The sequence below is a fragment of the Xyrauchen texanus genome, chromosome 38 (assembly GCF_025860055.1).
Source record: "Xyrauchen texanus isolate HMW12.3.18 chromosome 38, RBS_HiC_50CHRs, whole genome shotgun sequence".
Lineage (NCBI taxonomy): Eukaryota > Metazoa > Chordata > Actinopteri > Cypriniformes > Catostomidae > Xyrauchen > Xyrauchen texanus.
In genome coordinates, this window is record NC_068313.1 from 31,333,123 (window position 1) to 31,347,866 (window position 14,744).

The window sequence follows — 14,744 nt, forward strand, 5'->3', positions numbered from 1 at the left end:
AGAGACCACTGCAAAATTATCAGTTTCTCTAGATTTACTATTTATAGGTATGCGTTTGAGTAAAGAAAACATTTTTGTTTTATTCTATAAACTACTGACAACATTTCTCCCAAATTCCAAATAAAAATATTGTCATTTAGAGCATTTATTTGCAGAAAATGACAATTGGTCAAAATAATAAGAGTTCTCAGAAATAAATTTGTTTTGGTTAACCAGGTGATAATCATTTTGAGATCACAAATACACAATTTCTGTGAGAAATCTGTGCCTTTCCACTTACCTTGCCATCATAATACTTCTCTCGTTTGTCTGTAAGAACGGAACGAATGACAATGCCTGAATATTCGATGACCATCTCTCCTGCTTCTATGTTCCGCTTGCAGAAAAGTCCTCTTCCATGAATCGCAGACCTAAGACATAAATGAGTTATGTAATGAATGTGACTCGATTTCAATGACCCACAAATACAAGCAACACCAATCAAACCAGCAAGAAAAAGCTTCAGCCTGCCCAAGAATATATTGTGGTTTAAATTTAAAAGAATGTTTGCTTTCAGCAATTGCAAAAGTTGCAAGATTTAGAAAGTTAAAATGTATGTATGATATGGGGTGGACATGTTTTCTTTAGTGCTGGCTCAAGTAAAAGCAGGGGAGTCATTACATTGATAAGTAAACATCAACCATTCAAATGTCTCAAACAGATTAAAGATAAATTCGGAAGAGTCATTATTGTTGTAGCAGACATTCAGGGGCAAAGTTTGATTTTGGCTAATATTTACACACCTAATGTTGATAATCAGAGCTTTTTTTATAGATCTTGAAGGGATGTTGCAAGCTGCTGGCACCCCTCATGATATAATATTGGGAGGAGACTTTAATCTTTTGATGGACTCAGTCCTTGATTATAGTGAAGCAAAAGTGTGTAAGCCCCTTAGAGCAACATTGACGATTCACAGGATGTGTATAAATCTTGTATACAGATTGTGTACAGATATTTGGAGACTTTTGAACCCATCTGGTAGGGACTATAATTCTTTTTTTTTTTTCATCAGTCCTTAAGATTTATTCTAGAACAGATTTGATTGAAATGCAGATATAATACTATTTTGTTGCAGAGGGTGGAGTTTTGGCTATTCAGGGCAAGACAGTCATACTTTCAGTCGGGGAACAAAGTAGGGAAGCTTTTGGCAAGATACATAAAGCAGAGAGAGTCTTTCTATCATTCCCTCAGTGAAATCTGCTGGTGGTGAAATATTTGCATCGGCCAAAGATATTAATAATTCTATCTTGATATCTATAGTTCCACATCTTTCTCTACTGATGAAGATATTAGAAACTTTGTGGAACCATTAGAACTCCATAAACTGACAACTGAACAAAAAAAATTATCTTATTAGATAACCTTAGAGGAGCTTGGCGAGGTAATTAAGGCTCCGGGGTCAGACAGCTTTGCTGCTGAATTTTTGAGATTTTATGCTACAGAACTGGCTCCATGTTTGTTAGAAGTTTATACAGAATCATAAAAGAATGTGAAGCTTCCACCAACCATGACACAAGCCTGGAGCAGTCTGATTCTTAAAAAGGTCCAAGCGAGTGTAAGAGTTCCCATCCAATTTCCCTGATCCAGCTAGACGTAAACATATTGTCAAAAATCCTGGCTAACCGATTAAGTTATGATATCTGTCATACATATAGATCAAGTGGGGTTTATTCGGGACCGCAGCTCTTCTGATAACATTAGGCGTTTCATCAATATCATGTGGTCAGTGGTGAATGATCAGTTGCTGCCATCTCACTTGATGGGGAAAAGGCATTTGATATGGTAGAATGGGAGTATTTTTTTTCAGATTTTGGAAATATTTCGGGAAAACTTTTATTGGATGGATTATGTTACTTTATAGACATCCGGTAGCGGTGGTACAAATAAAATTATTAATTTCAGATTATTTTACTCTGGATAGGGGCATCCGACAGGGTTGCCCTCTTTCCCCATTATTGTTCTGTTTTGTCCTGGAGCCATTAGCAGCTGCGATAAGAAAGGAGGATGATTTTCCAGGGGTGGTGGAGGGATATATGGTGCATAAGCTTTTGCTTTACGCAGATCATATTTTATTATTCATCTCCAACCCCATTAGATCTATGTCTTGCCTTCACAGAATTATTAATACATTTTCTAAGTTCTCAGAATACAGAGTCAACTGGACTAATCCGAAGCTTGGCTCCGACAGCGTACTGCCCATAATGGCCTTCCAGCCGGACACCTTCAAGTGACCCAAACAGGGCATTAAGTATTTGGGCATTTTATTCACAGCTAATTTGTGTGATTTAGTAAGTTAATTTTGACGTCTTAAAAAAATTCAAGCAATGTGAGCAGGTGGGCTTAATTACATTTATCTATGATTGGGAAGGTTAGTGTTAATCAAATGTACTGTATTCCAAATTCAACTACCTGCTAAAGTCTCTCCCTGTAGATGTCCCCCTCTCTTATTTCAAGCAATTTCATAGCATAGCGAAGTCCTTCATTTGGAATGGCAAGCGTCCTAGATTAAATTTTAATAAGTTGCATAGGCCGATTGACAACGGTGGGCTAGGCCTATACAAGATTTTGTTTTATTATATTGCATTCGATCTCAGACATTTGGCTCATTGGTCGCTTCCACCTGAGTGAGCCCCTTCCTGGTTTTGTATTGAACGGAAAGTTCGTGCCACTATTTTGCCATTGCAATCCCTTTCTATCAAACTAATCAGAGAAGTTAAGTTACCCCGTTATCTCGCATTTGCACTCAGTATGGAAAAAGTGTGCAGAATTCGGACATTTATTTAAATGTTGCCTCAAGCATATGGATGAACCCTAAATTATGTATTGATAAGTACCCTTTCTGCTGGTCAGAGTGGATTGTGAGAGGGGTTAATACACTCAGTGACATAAATGAGAGCAGAGTGTTGATATCTTTTGAAGATTTGGTTCAATATTTTTGAGATTCCTAGTTCTCGTTTTTTGGTATCTACAGCTGTGCCACCTGCTCTGTACTATATTTGGGAGTAGCATGCACCACCTTAAAGCAGCAGATAGTCTGGGAGTGCTGGTGATGCCAATTGGAGGATGGAGACACAGCCCATGTTTTTTGGTGGTTTGTTGAGATCCAGGGGTTTTGGATGAAGGTTCAGAGTTTTGTGTGACGTGTTTGTGTGTGACTCGGATTTAGTTTTGCCATAGACTCAAGTGTTTTGGGCAATGGGGAGGTCATCGATGTGGGGAATAAAAACAAAGAATTGGGTCCTGACCAGTGTGATGGTTGCCAGACAGATTGTTTGAGGGGATAGAAGTCGGCTGGAGCACCCCCATTTCAGGAGTGGTGCACAGAGATGGGGAGGGTGGTGGCATATGAGGAATTGGTATTTAGTAGACTGGGTAATTTGTATTTGTTTGTGGTTGGCAATCTTGGAGGGCTCTCAGGGAGAGATATTGGAAAGAGAGGTTTAGATGTAGATGTGATATATATATATATATATATATATATATATATATATATATATACATATTAGTATTTTTGTGTGTATATGCTCATGTGACCACAGAAGTGTTTGTTGGGGTCGAGGTGGGGTTGGGGAGGAGTAGTGTTGGGGATTAAATGTTAAATGTTGATTCCATGTATATATGTTTTGTTTCTCGTGTTTTGTATGTGAATGAATAACAATTTTAAATCAGGAAAAAATATAGATATATTCTGGTATGCCACTAATGTAAATGTTCACGAAACCCCGAAAATGGTCATTATTTTGCTATTTTGTTTGGTTATGCCATTGATAAAGTAATGTCACTTTATTGTTAACAAAACAAGAAACATTCTATAAAACCAAGCCTAACACCACCAAGAATCAGGAAATGGTTTGTAGACTGGATTCCAAAGATTATTAGAAACATCATGAATCCCTTAAGTTGCTTCCAAATTACATTATAAATTGACTACCGTAATTTCCGGACTATAAGCCGCAACTTTTTTCCCACGCTTTGAACCTCGCGGCTTAAACAACGACCCGGCTAATATATGAATTTTTCCCGCTTTCAAATTTTATTTAAAAAAAAAAACATTCTGTGACGTGCTCAGTTTTTTGGCGGCATGAAGCTTTCATTAGACCAATGAAATTGCCGAACGGGTTAAGGTCAAACAACTTTTTAGTTTACTGTTTAGATTAAATCGAGCGCGCTCAAACTTCCCATCATTCTGATTACGGTAGTCATTTTGTCACCCTCAAGACACGGAGAAATGCATATGATGCAGTTTTCAAGTTTAAGGCGATTGAACTGGCTGTTGGAAAAGGAAATAGAGCTGCTGCACGGGAGACGTTGGAAACAGCAGCGTGATGAATTGACTCAGTGCAAAAAGACAACTAAAGCTGAGGCTATTCAACTCCGACACCGAAGGAGATGACTTCATTGGTCTCATGTGCACAAGAGGAGGAAGATAGTGACCAATGACTTTCTTGCTAGGCTACTGTTTACTGCTAATTTTAAATTTTTTGTTACAAGCCGTGTGTGGCAGCGGGGGCGTGGTCAAGCGCCCGTCCGGGAGAGAAAAGCGGTAAGGGCGCTTACACCTGAGCTAATGTCTAACACCTGTGTCTAATTTCAGTAAGCGTGGGGAGAGCGGCATAAAAAGGCAGCAGAGAGAGTGTGAGTGAGTGAGTGAGTGAGTGAGTGAGTGAGTGAGTGAGTGAGTGAGTAAGTGAGTGACAGACACACGTCAGTCTAGTGTTGGCGCATAGAAGACCAAGAATTGAGAAACTTCATAAAAATTGATTGTAAACATTGCTGTGGCCATTAAAAGCCTTACCTGGAACATCAAGTGCCCTGCTTCACGTGTCCTTCTTGGGAAAACTGTCACACTGGCACCAGTGTGACAGTTTTCAGCACTTGATGTAAGCGCCCTTACCGCTTTTCTCTCCCGGACGGGTGCTTGACCACGCCCCCGCTGCCACACCGTGTTTCGTTAAAGCCTATTTATTTTAGTTACAAGCCGTGTTTCATTAAAGCCTGTGTAAAGTTCATTTGTTTCAAATGTACCGGTAGGCACCTGCGGCTTATAGACATGTGCGGCTTATTTATGTTAAAAATAAATAAATAAATATATAATTCAGTGGGTGCGGCTTATATTCAGGTGCGCTCAATAGTCTGGAAATTACGGTATTTATAAGCCTGACTTAAAGACCTTGTGGAAAGAATTCAGGCATATTTTACTTCTTACATGGCTGTACTTTCTGCATTTAATCTCAATTCATGCTGGGGACTGGCCATACAGCTAAAAACTAAGGAACATTAGCTCAATATTTCCTTCTTGCTATTGCCATTTTCAAACAAGCCATCATCCTGTTGTGGCTTCTGCAAAAACTTCACAAGGTAAAGTGATAATTTCCACAAGACTGGGTTAAAGATAGAACTGAAACTATGACTCAGTTCCCCATTTGATGGTTAAAAAAAAAAATCCATTAACCCACCTGTAAACACCAACGGCTTCTTTGGATGTCCTCTCCAGATGTCTAAAGCGCATAGCCATCGGAAGCTCCAAACTTGTTGCACGCCTTTAAAACAAGAGTTAGAAAAACATTTATTAATCTTATCAATCATCTAAAATAACACCAATAAAATTACACCAATAAAGAGGAATGATAATACCACCAGCACCTTAAAGGAACATAAAGCTCTTATGCATTTATGTATTTATTTCTGCTTTATTATTTATTACTCCTTTATTTATTATTTTCATTGTAATCCATTATTGTTCACTGCTTTATTTTTAAATGTTTAAATAAATTATAATACATTTTAATGTAGACAAATAATTCATTTATTTGTATTTTGTTTTAATTCATTTTATTGGTCTTTGTGTACTGCTCTTATATATGTTATTATCTGAAGAAGAGCAACAATGTTTTCCTGTATGTGTACAGCACAAAAACTAATTTCCTTAGGCGGACAATAAAGTACCAAAAACAGCAATAGCCAGAAATGGCTTTTATGCATCATCATCATCATGCATATTTTCCTGTATTACTAGAGGAGGGAAATTATTCTGGCTTTTTAAAGATACCTTAACTAAGTAAATATATATATACAAACAGTATCTCACAAAAGTGAGTACACCCCTCACATATTTGTAAATATTTGATTATATCTTTTCATGTGACAACACTGAAGAAATGACACTTTGCTACAATGTAAAGTAGTGAGTGTACAGCTTGTATAACATTGTAAATTTGCGGTCCCCTCAAAATAACTCCAAACACGGCCATTAATGTCTAAACCGCTGTCAGTGAAAATGTCCAAATTGGGCCCAAAGTGTCAATATTTTGTGTGGCCACCATTATTTTCCAGCACTGCTTTAACCCTCTTGGGCATGGAGTTCACCAGAGCTTCACAGGTTGCCAATGGAGTTCTCTTCCAGGACGACATCACAGAGCTGGTGGATGTTAGAGACTTGTGCTGCTCCACCTTCCATTTGAGGATGCCCCACAGATGCTCAATAGGGTTTAGGTCTGGAGACATGCTTGGCCAGTCCATCACCTTCACCCTCAGCTTCTTTAGCAAGGCAGTGGTCGTCTTGGAGGTGTGTTTGGGGTCGTTATCATGCTGGAATACTGCCCTGCGGCCCAGTCTCCGAAGGGAGGGGATCAAGCTCTGCTTCAGTATGTCACAGTACATGTTGGCATTCATGGTTCCCTCAAAGAACTGTAGCTCCCCAGTGCCGGCAGCACTCATGCAGCCCCAGACCATGACACTCCCACCACCATGCTTGACTGTAGGCAAGACACTTGTCTTTGTACTCCTTACCTGGTTTCCGCCACACACGCTTGACACCATCTGAACCAAATAAGTTTATCTTGGTCTCATCAGACCACAGGACATGGTTCCAGTAATCCATGTCCTTAGTCTGCTTGTCTTCAGCAAACTGTTTGCAGGCTTTCTTGTGAATCATCTTTAGAAGAGGCTTCCTTCTGGGACGACAGCCATGCAGACCAATTTGATGCAGTGTGCGGCGTATGGTCTGAGCACTGACAGGCTGACCCCCCACCCCTTCAACCTCTGCAGCAATGCTGGTAGCACTCATACATCTATTTCCCAAAGACAACCTCTGGATATCATGCTGAGCACATGCACTCAACTTCTTTGGTTGACCATGGCGACTTACAATTTCATTAAGAAAAATACATACCTGGTCGATTTGAGTAGAACTTCATCCTCTTCCTCATCATAAAGGCCCGTGTCAGGAAGCTGTCTGTGCTGAGACGCCAGGAAGTTAAATATATCAAAGGTCGACTTCCTGTGAAACACATAAGAGTAGGTGAATTTTCAAAGCTTTACTAAGAAAACATCCTGTATTAGACATACTAAATTGCATCAGACGTTTAGCTCCTAGATAACATTACTGCAGTCATGCTTTCTAAGACAGATACATAGCACAACCAAAGTACACTATACATCTGCTTCTTACCACACACAAGCAGTGTGCAAAACATTTTTCTGCATCCAGACAACACCCACTCCCTTGTTGATAGACATTAGTTAGAAGTCATTTACCAGACACCTTCTCATCAAAAGCTGATGCAATAGGGACAATCACCTTGCACAACTGTGATCTCTGTAATCATCTAATTAATTAAAATAAACATGGGCAATAAAAGCCTCCAAATGAAAGACATTACGTTAACGTGGCAGAGTAATACACTGCAAAAACATGATTTTCAAGACAAGTATTTTTGTCTTATTTTCCAGTAAAATTATCTAAACATTCTTAAATGTGACTTATTTACTTGACAAGAAAACTTCCTTAAGATTTTAAGTCTTGTTTGAGATGAACCTAACCAAATCTACCAAGATAAATCCTTAAAACAAGAGAAAACTGTCTGCCAATGGGGTAAAAAAAAAATATATAATTCTTAACCCATTGGCTGATTTCTTGTTTAAGACTACAGTTAACTTAATTTTGTCAAATTTCTCTTAAAACAACACATAATATCTTATGCCATTTTGCTTGACGTGTAAATAAATCATGTTTAAAGAATGTTTAGATAATTTTGCAGGAAAAGGAGACAAAAAACCCACAAAAAAATGCAGTGTAATGCGTTGAATAGGCATTACATAAAGTGGTTTTAGAAGTCAATATTTTGTTTGTTTTATTTACTTATCATTGAACATAGCAGTGGCCTACAGTACACCGCAATCAATCATTAATTTATCACTATTATCTTTTTTTTTTTTAAGTAATTGTACTAAATTAACACTAAAAGGAGAACTGACCTCAGGTAGACTTCAGAGCGAACACAGCCACTTGGGTTGATGGGTAAATCATCGTCCTGACTGGCCTGCTTGTGGAAGCGGAAGGTGTGACGCTGGCAACGTTTGGCCCCTTGGAGTTGTTCCACCAGGTAGACAACAGCATCATGCAGCATTCCCATCATACGAGCCCCTGTCATCCCAGAGAAAGACAGTTGCCTCAGACCTGCAACTGCACGGGCCTCCTGAACTCCCTCGATAACAGCTGTCCAAGCCACTGTGAGGAATTGAGACCAAATTTTAAAAAAACATAGTATATGTACAGGATACATACATATATAATAACATATATACAGTTGAAGTCAGAAATGTACATACACCTTAGCCAAATACATTTAAAAACAGTTTTCACAAATCCTGACACTAATCGTAGAAAACTTTCCCTGTCTTAGGTCAGTAAGATCATTATTTTAAGACTGTGAAATGTCAGAATAATAGTAGAGAGAATTATTTATTTCAGCTTTTATTACTTTCATCACATTCCCAGTTGGCCAGAAGTTAACATATACTTTGTTAGTATTTCGTATCATTGCCTTTATATTGTTTAATTTGGGTCAAACGTTTTGGGTGGCCTTCCACAAATTTCACACAATAAGTTGCTGGAATTTTGGCCCATTCCTCCAGACAGAACTGGTGTAACCGAGTCAGGTTTGTAGGCCTCCTTGCTCGCACACACTTTTTCAGTTCTGCCCACAAATTTTCTACTGGACTGAGGTCAGGGCTTTGTGATGGCCACACCATTACCTTGACTTTGTTTTCCTTGAGACATTTTGCCACTACTTTGGAGGTATGCTTGGGGTCATTGTCCATTTGGAAGACCCATTTGCGACCGAGCTTTAATTTCCTGGCTGATGTCTTGAGATGTTGCTTCAATATATCCACAACATTTTTCTTCCTCATGATGCCATCTATTTTGTGAAGTGCACCAGTCCAACAACATGATGCTGCCACCCCCATGCTTCATGGTTGGGATGGTGCACTTTGCTTGTTTGTACAAATAAACATGGTTCCTTCAGGCATTTGGAAATTGCTCCCAAAGATGAACCAGACTTCTGGAGTTCCACAATGTTTTTCTGAGGTCTTTGCTGATTTCTTTTGATTTTCCCATGAGGTCAAGCAAAAAGGCACTGATTTTGAAGGTAGGTCATAAAATACAACCTATCAGAAGCTAATTATCTAATTGCCAAAAGGCTTGACATTTTCTGGAATTTTCCAAGCTGCTTAAAGACACAGTTAACTTGGTGAACTTAAACCTCTGACCTTCTGGAATTGTGATAGTCAATTAAAAGTGAAACAATCTGTCTGTAAACAATTGTGGGAAAAATGACTTGTGTCATGCACAAAGTAGATGTCCTAAACGATTTGCCAAAACTATAGTTTGCTAATATTAAATCTGTGGAGTGGTTAACAAATGAGTTTTAATGACTTCAACCTAAGTGTATGTAAACTTCTGACTTCAACTGTACATCCTATACATAATGACATGTATACATACACATACACATATACATATATATATATATATATATACACATATACATACACACACACACACACACACACACACAGTATATACTGTATATATATATATCTACATACATACATACATACATACATACATGTATATATATATTAGTGCTGTCGATTTAACACATTAATTCAGTGCGATTAATTTTATTAAAAATGTACGTAATTAAATCGCAATGCCCCCGGATCCCTGAGAAATGCAAGCTTGTAGTACCACCTGTTTACTCCAGAGGATAGTAATTTAAATTTCAGCTGTATGGGCAATGCACAGTTTATACAGTGAAGAAAACAACCAGGCAGCAGACAGCACAATACAAACATGCGTTACATTCTTGTGTTCAAAACACTTGGAGCGCAAATTCCAACTTTAAGGAAACTCAAGATGTCTTCTGAGTATTAAACTATATTTAACTTGATAAAAATTGTATGTTTATGACGCAACGCACCCGAGATGCTACACAAGCATGTCTGACACAGGTGTAAATTGACGGGTCCTTAAATAAGCCCTCGTAATAAATATCGAACTGATTGACAAATTCTCTTGTGAAATGGATTGCTGTGAATTGTATGCCAATGATTGAATTATGATCAATAATATGGTAGTAAACAATACATTGTTTTCTAAAGCTGCTTTTTGTATTGTCTTATCAATGATTAACTCTTCTGCCACAAGAAAACTTTACGGGCAAAATTGCAATAGGAGTTAAACAGATTTTTAAGACATGACCTCATACCTTCAACGTTGTCTGCCTCTACATTGAAGCCATCATCACTAATAATCTCAAAGCGTAGGTGGGGTTGGTCTCGGCTAGGAGGACTCTGCTCTTCACTCTCTGAGGGAGGCATCTCCTCGTCTGAGCAGGACAGCGTCCCTAACAAGAATTAAGAATATATTTTAACATCAATGTTTCATTTAATTAAAAGACCTTGAACTGACAAGAAATTTAAAATAAAACAACAAGTATAAAAGGAATAATAGTATACCTGAGTATTTGTTCCACTCAGTTAGTGCACTGCGGTTGGCAGAATCCCAAGTTGCTGGCTTGTTGCTGTCTCCACTTCGAGGCATTGAAAGACGATCCCAAGGCCCAGGCCTAAAACAAAAGTAAAAATGCTTAAGTATATTGAAGCAATCTGCTAGCCACATGTGAGTAATTTAGTCATGACATTGTTTATGTTGAAATGAGACAAAGTCATATTCCTTCTGAATTACCCCCTTTCCTTTTGATGGCTTACCTTGCATTCTCAGAGTCACTACTTCGGTCTTCATTTAGCTTGTCTAAGTCAAGAATTCCCTTGACGGTTGGTGTTTTGATGCGTACTCCATACCTGCAATGGGAAAAATGACTTTATGAATTAAGATTCCATGCAATTTGAGAGTAACAACAATATCCTTAGGTCGCAACAAATGCTAATTGGTTCCGTTTACCTAGCAGATACTGCGCTTGACTTCCGTGGTTCTTCCAATCCACTAGAGTGTTCTGGCTCTAAAAAGTCTGCTTTTGATTTCTTGGTGGCAATACGGTCAGAGAGGGAGGACACTCTTTTCATTCGAACCTGCTTTGGTCGAAGTTCTTCTCCTGGTGTAGCTGGTGGGGAAGTTGTTGTCTCTGGTTCGACAAGGAGATCTTGGGGTAAAATTACAGAACACGTTGTTGGAGTTCGCCCAACAGGGGTAGTGTTACAAGGTGATGATGGGCTAAGAATACGGGAAACAGTCTTGTTGGGGTCATAATAGCCAGCCATTGCTTGGTTGATAATAGCCTGGGCACTTTCTGCTTGATTAGATGCATCCGAGGAAGTTGTTGTTTGCCCTGAAGATTTTTTGCTTGTGGGGCCTGGTGTGCTAGCAGACTTTATCCTCCTAGGTGTGGAAGACTCTTTCTTATTCTGAGGCTTCTTTATTCCTGATGTGGAACCATCGGCAGAAGCTTTTTTACTCCTACGTGGCTTCTTAGCATCTGCCGGTAATGAAGCGGTTCCACTGTTACTGGTAGTGAGTAGCTGGGTAATGGTATTAGAGGTCTGTACCACTGGGGTCAAAATTTGTGGGACTTGGATTGGAATGGTGGCACCACCAACTGTTGGCAAGTTACCAGCTGCTGCAAGCGTTGCCGAAAAGGCATTGCTTTGCAAGAGGCTGGCAATTTGGGTGACACAACTGAAGGATGGGGAATTTGGAGATGGCAGCTGGAAGGTGTTGCTTTCGGGGTTCTTGACAAAAATCTGACCAAGTCGATTAACAAGTAAAACATGTGGAGTAGGATCCACGTTGGGTCCACCAACCTCCTTTACAGTGAGTATAGCATGACCCGGTAATGCTTGGGTAACCAACGGTTGTTGGGGTTCCAACGTTGATCTGGGGGTTGAAAAATTTATGGAAATTGTCCGTCCTGAGGCGGTTTCTCGTTGCATAGGCATGCTGCTGTACCCATTCATGACAACTGGACCAGAGGCTGGTTGAATGGCAGAAGGCATTGGTTGGCACTGCATGGACGGTTGGGAGGTCACAGAGGGGGATGAGGAAACTACAGCGACTGTTGTAGAACCAATAGGCTGTGAGTAAGTGGGGTACAGCGGAACAGACACTGTACCTGAAACTGGCCCATATGTCCCAAGGGGCATACCAGTGGCTGTTGGCACAGAGAGCATTGACTCTGGTTTCTGATGAAAATTTGTGGAAACACAGGGCATTGCCCCTCCAGGAACTGTTGGAGAAGAATGCCTTGGGTCTGTAGGTGGATGTAGTTTGGTTCTGAAACTCTCCAGAGGTGGCAAGACTGTCTTACCCTCAGGAATTTGGACAGGGTACAGGGGAATATTTGTCAAAGGTGCCAGGTTTGGGAATGTTAGACAAGGAACTTGTGCAGAGAGAATGGAGGATGAACATTTGGGCAACACTGAGGAAGGAACAGGAGATTGCTCCAGTGGAGTCTGAACTCCATTAACTGTAGAGCCATCCATAGAAGATACAAAGTGCCCACTACTAGGATCCAAATATATTTCTTTTGAGTCTATAGATTCTTGGGGGTCACTAACAGAATCTTCCTGAACTGGCACCAGCTCTGTGAAATGTGCATTGGGTGAAGGTGGATCACATCTTACAAGGAACAAGGGTATCTCTGGCTCAACACCTAAACTGGTGGCTTGGTAATCATTACCATATGTAGAAAATGCTGTGTTTGGGTCAACAAAATTTGTCAAAGCATCCTGTGTGAGTACACCTACCACAGGGTCTGGCTGCAATGTTTGAGTTATAACAAAGGAATCTTGCTTAGCATTAACCTCTGAGGAATGAGTGTCAAGAGAGTTGGACAAAGGTTCTAACCGACAGCCAACTGATGAAATATCAGAGACAGGACTTGGAAAAGCCAAACATAGCCCATTGCTGGCTGTCTGTTCATGTGATTCAGCATTAGGTGATTTGTGTGGCTTTTGGGCCTGATTTGACTTCTTCATGCTCTGGTTACCATTATTAGTTACACTTGTGTCACTCTCTGCCCCATCATCTACACCATCAAGTTGGGAAATATGCCTCAACGATGGAGATGTAGGTGTCTGAGAGGCATCCCTTTGAGCCTTGCAAGTAACAACAGTGCGAGTGAAATTGAAGTAGTTCTCCATGTCCTCATCAGAGGAACTATTACCCCAGTCTTCCCTCGGGTTGACAGTACAAGACAATCTGTTGGCAGACATTTTGGATTTCTCTTCATCTTGCTTCCAAAAGTCATCCTGGTTGTCTTCACCTTCAACTATAATTTGCGCACTGCAGTTCATAGCAACTCCCTCATTCAGCACAGTTTCTTCAATTTCAAGCTCAGTTTTCAGTTCAGGTGCTATGGTCAAGTCTGCCTCCATGTGGAAGGAGGTGTAGGGGTTTTGTGTACCCAAAGAGTCTCCAAATGGCAAGGCACCATTTTCTGCTGGATGCTCTTGTGGTGATGCTATGAAATTGTGTGGAAATTCTAGAGAGTCCAACTGATTGAACTCAAAAGGCTGTGATCTTGTGGGGAGGTGGGTGGGAGAGGTGAGGGATCGGGTGGTGCAAGGGGAGCTGCCGATGCCACCTTGCCATGTGGACTGTAAGAACAGTCCTGAGGTAGAATGAGGCATAATTATTCCAGGACCCCGAACTGAGGAAGCACTTCGACCAGTGGGACGAGCTGATGAAGAGGTCAGCAGGTTTTCAGTAGCACCAAAGGGGAAAACTGGGGAGGTAGGCTGGGAGGTCTTCGAGTGGAGGGAACCACATGCTCTAGATGCAATTGGGCCGGCTGGGGACCCAAGAGTGGGGGAGGTCACGTGACTGTGGGTACCACTATTCTGGGAGTGTGGACTATGCCTTCGTGGCCTTCGAGTGTCATCCAAATCACTGATGGTCAAGATGTGATGAGACTTGGATGGGGCAGCTCCTGGGAAAAACATATTAATGGTTAACAAGCAAAATTCAAATAACAACATTCTTAAAATTATTGCTGTTATACTACTTCACTTATTTGATCTTGATTACCAGGGCAAGGCAGTGGTCTGTACAGTCCTCCAGCAGGTCTTCTGTTCTGAGGATACGATGGCATTTTGGGACGGACACCAAGGTACGGTTTGGCAAAGGCAGATGTGGAGGTCAATTCCATTTCCGCGTATTTAGATTCTAATGGAAGTATATATATATATATATATATATAAATAAATATATATATATATATATATATATGAATATTTCTGCTGTCATCCCATATTTTACATTTATGCATTTGGCAGATTATTTACTCTAAAGTAATTATTTACAATGCATTCAAGGTATATATTTTATCAGTCTGTGCATTTCCCTGGGAATTGAACCCATGAACTTTGGCATTGCTAGGACCATGCTCTACCAGTTCTATAAA

General features: G+C 40.1%; 1 protein-coding gene across 1 annotated transcript in view; it reads right to left on the bottom strand.

The window, feature by feature from the left end:
* Nucleotides 1-14,744, bottom strand: part of kmt2bb (lysine (K)-specific methyltransferase 2Bb) — a 50,855-nt gene that overhangs the window by 3,814 nt on the left and 32,297 nt on the right. Inside the window, exons 28-36 of the mRNA XM_052109959.1 lie at nucleotides 14,369-14,506; nucleotides 11,288-14,270; nucleotides 11,095-11,187; nucleotides 10,843-10,952; nucleotides 10,593-10,730; nucleotides 8,296-8,548; nucleotides 7,211-7,318; nucleotides 5,496-5,579; nucleotides 281-410 (exon numbers count right to left, since the gene is read on the bottom strand). Of these exons, the coding sequence (XP_051965919.1) occupies nucleotides 281-410; nucleotides 5,496-5,579; nucleotides 7,211-7,318; nucleotides 8,296-8,548; nucleotides 10,593-10,730; nucleotides 10,843-10,952; nucleotides 11,095-11,187; nucleotides 11,288-14,270; nucleotides 14,369-14,506 (4,037 nt within the window). The remainder of the gene's footprint in view (nucleotides 1-280; nucleotides 411-5,495; nucleotides 5,580-7,210; nucleotides 7,319-8,295; nucleotides 8,549-10,592; nucleotides 10,731-10,842; nucleotides 10,953-11,094; nucleotides 11,188-11,287; nucleotides 14,271-14,368; nucleotides 14,507-14,744) is intronic.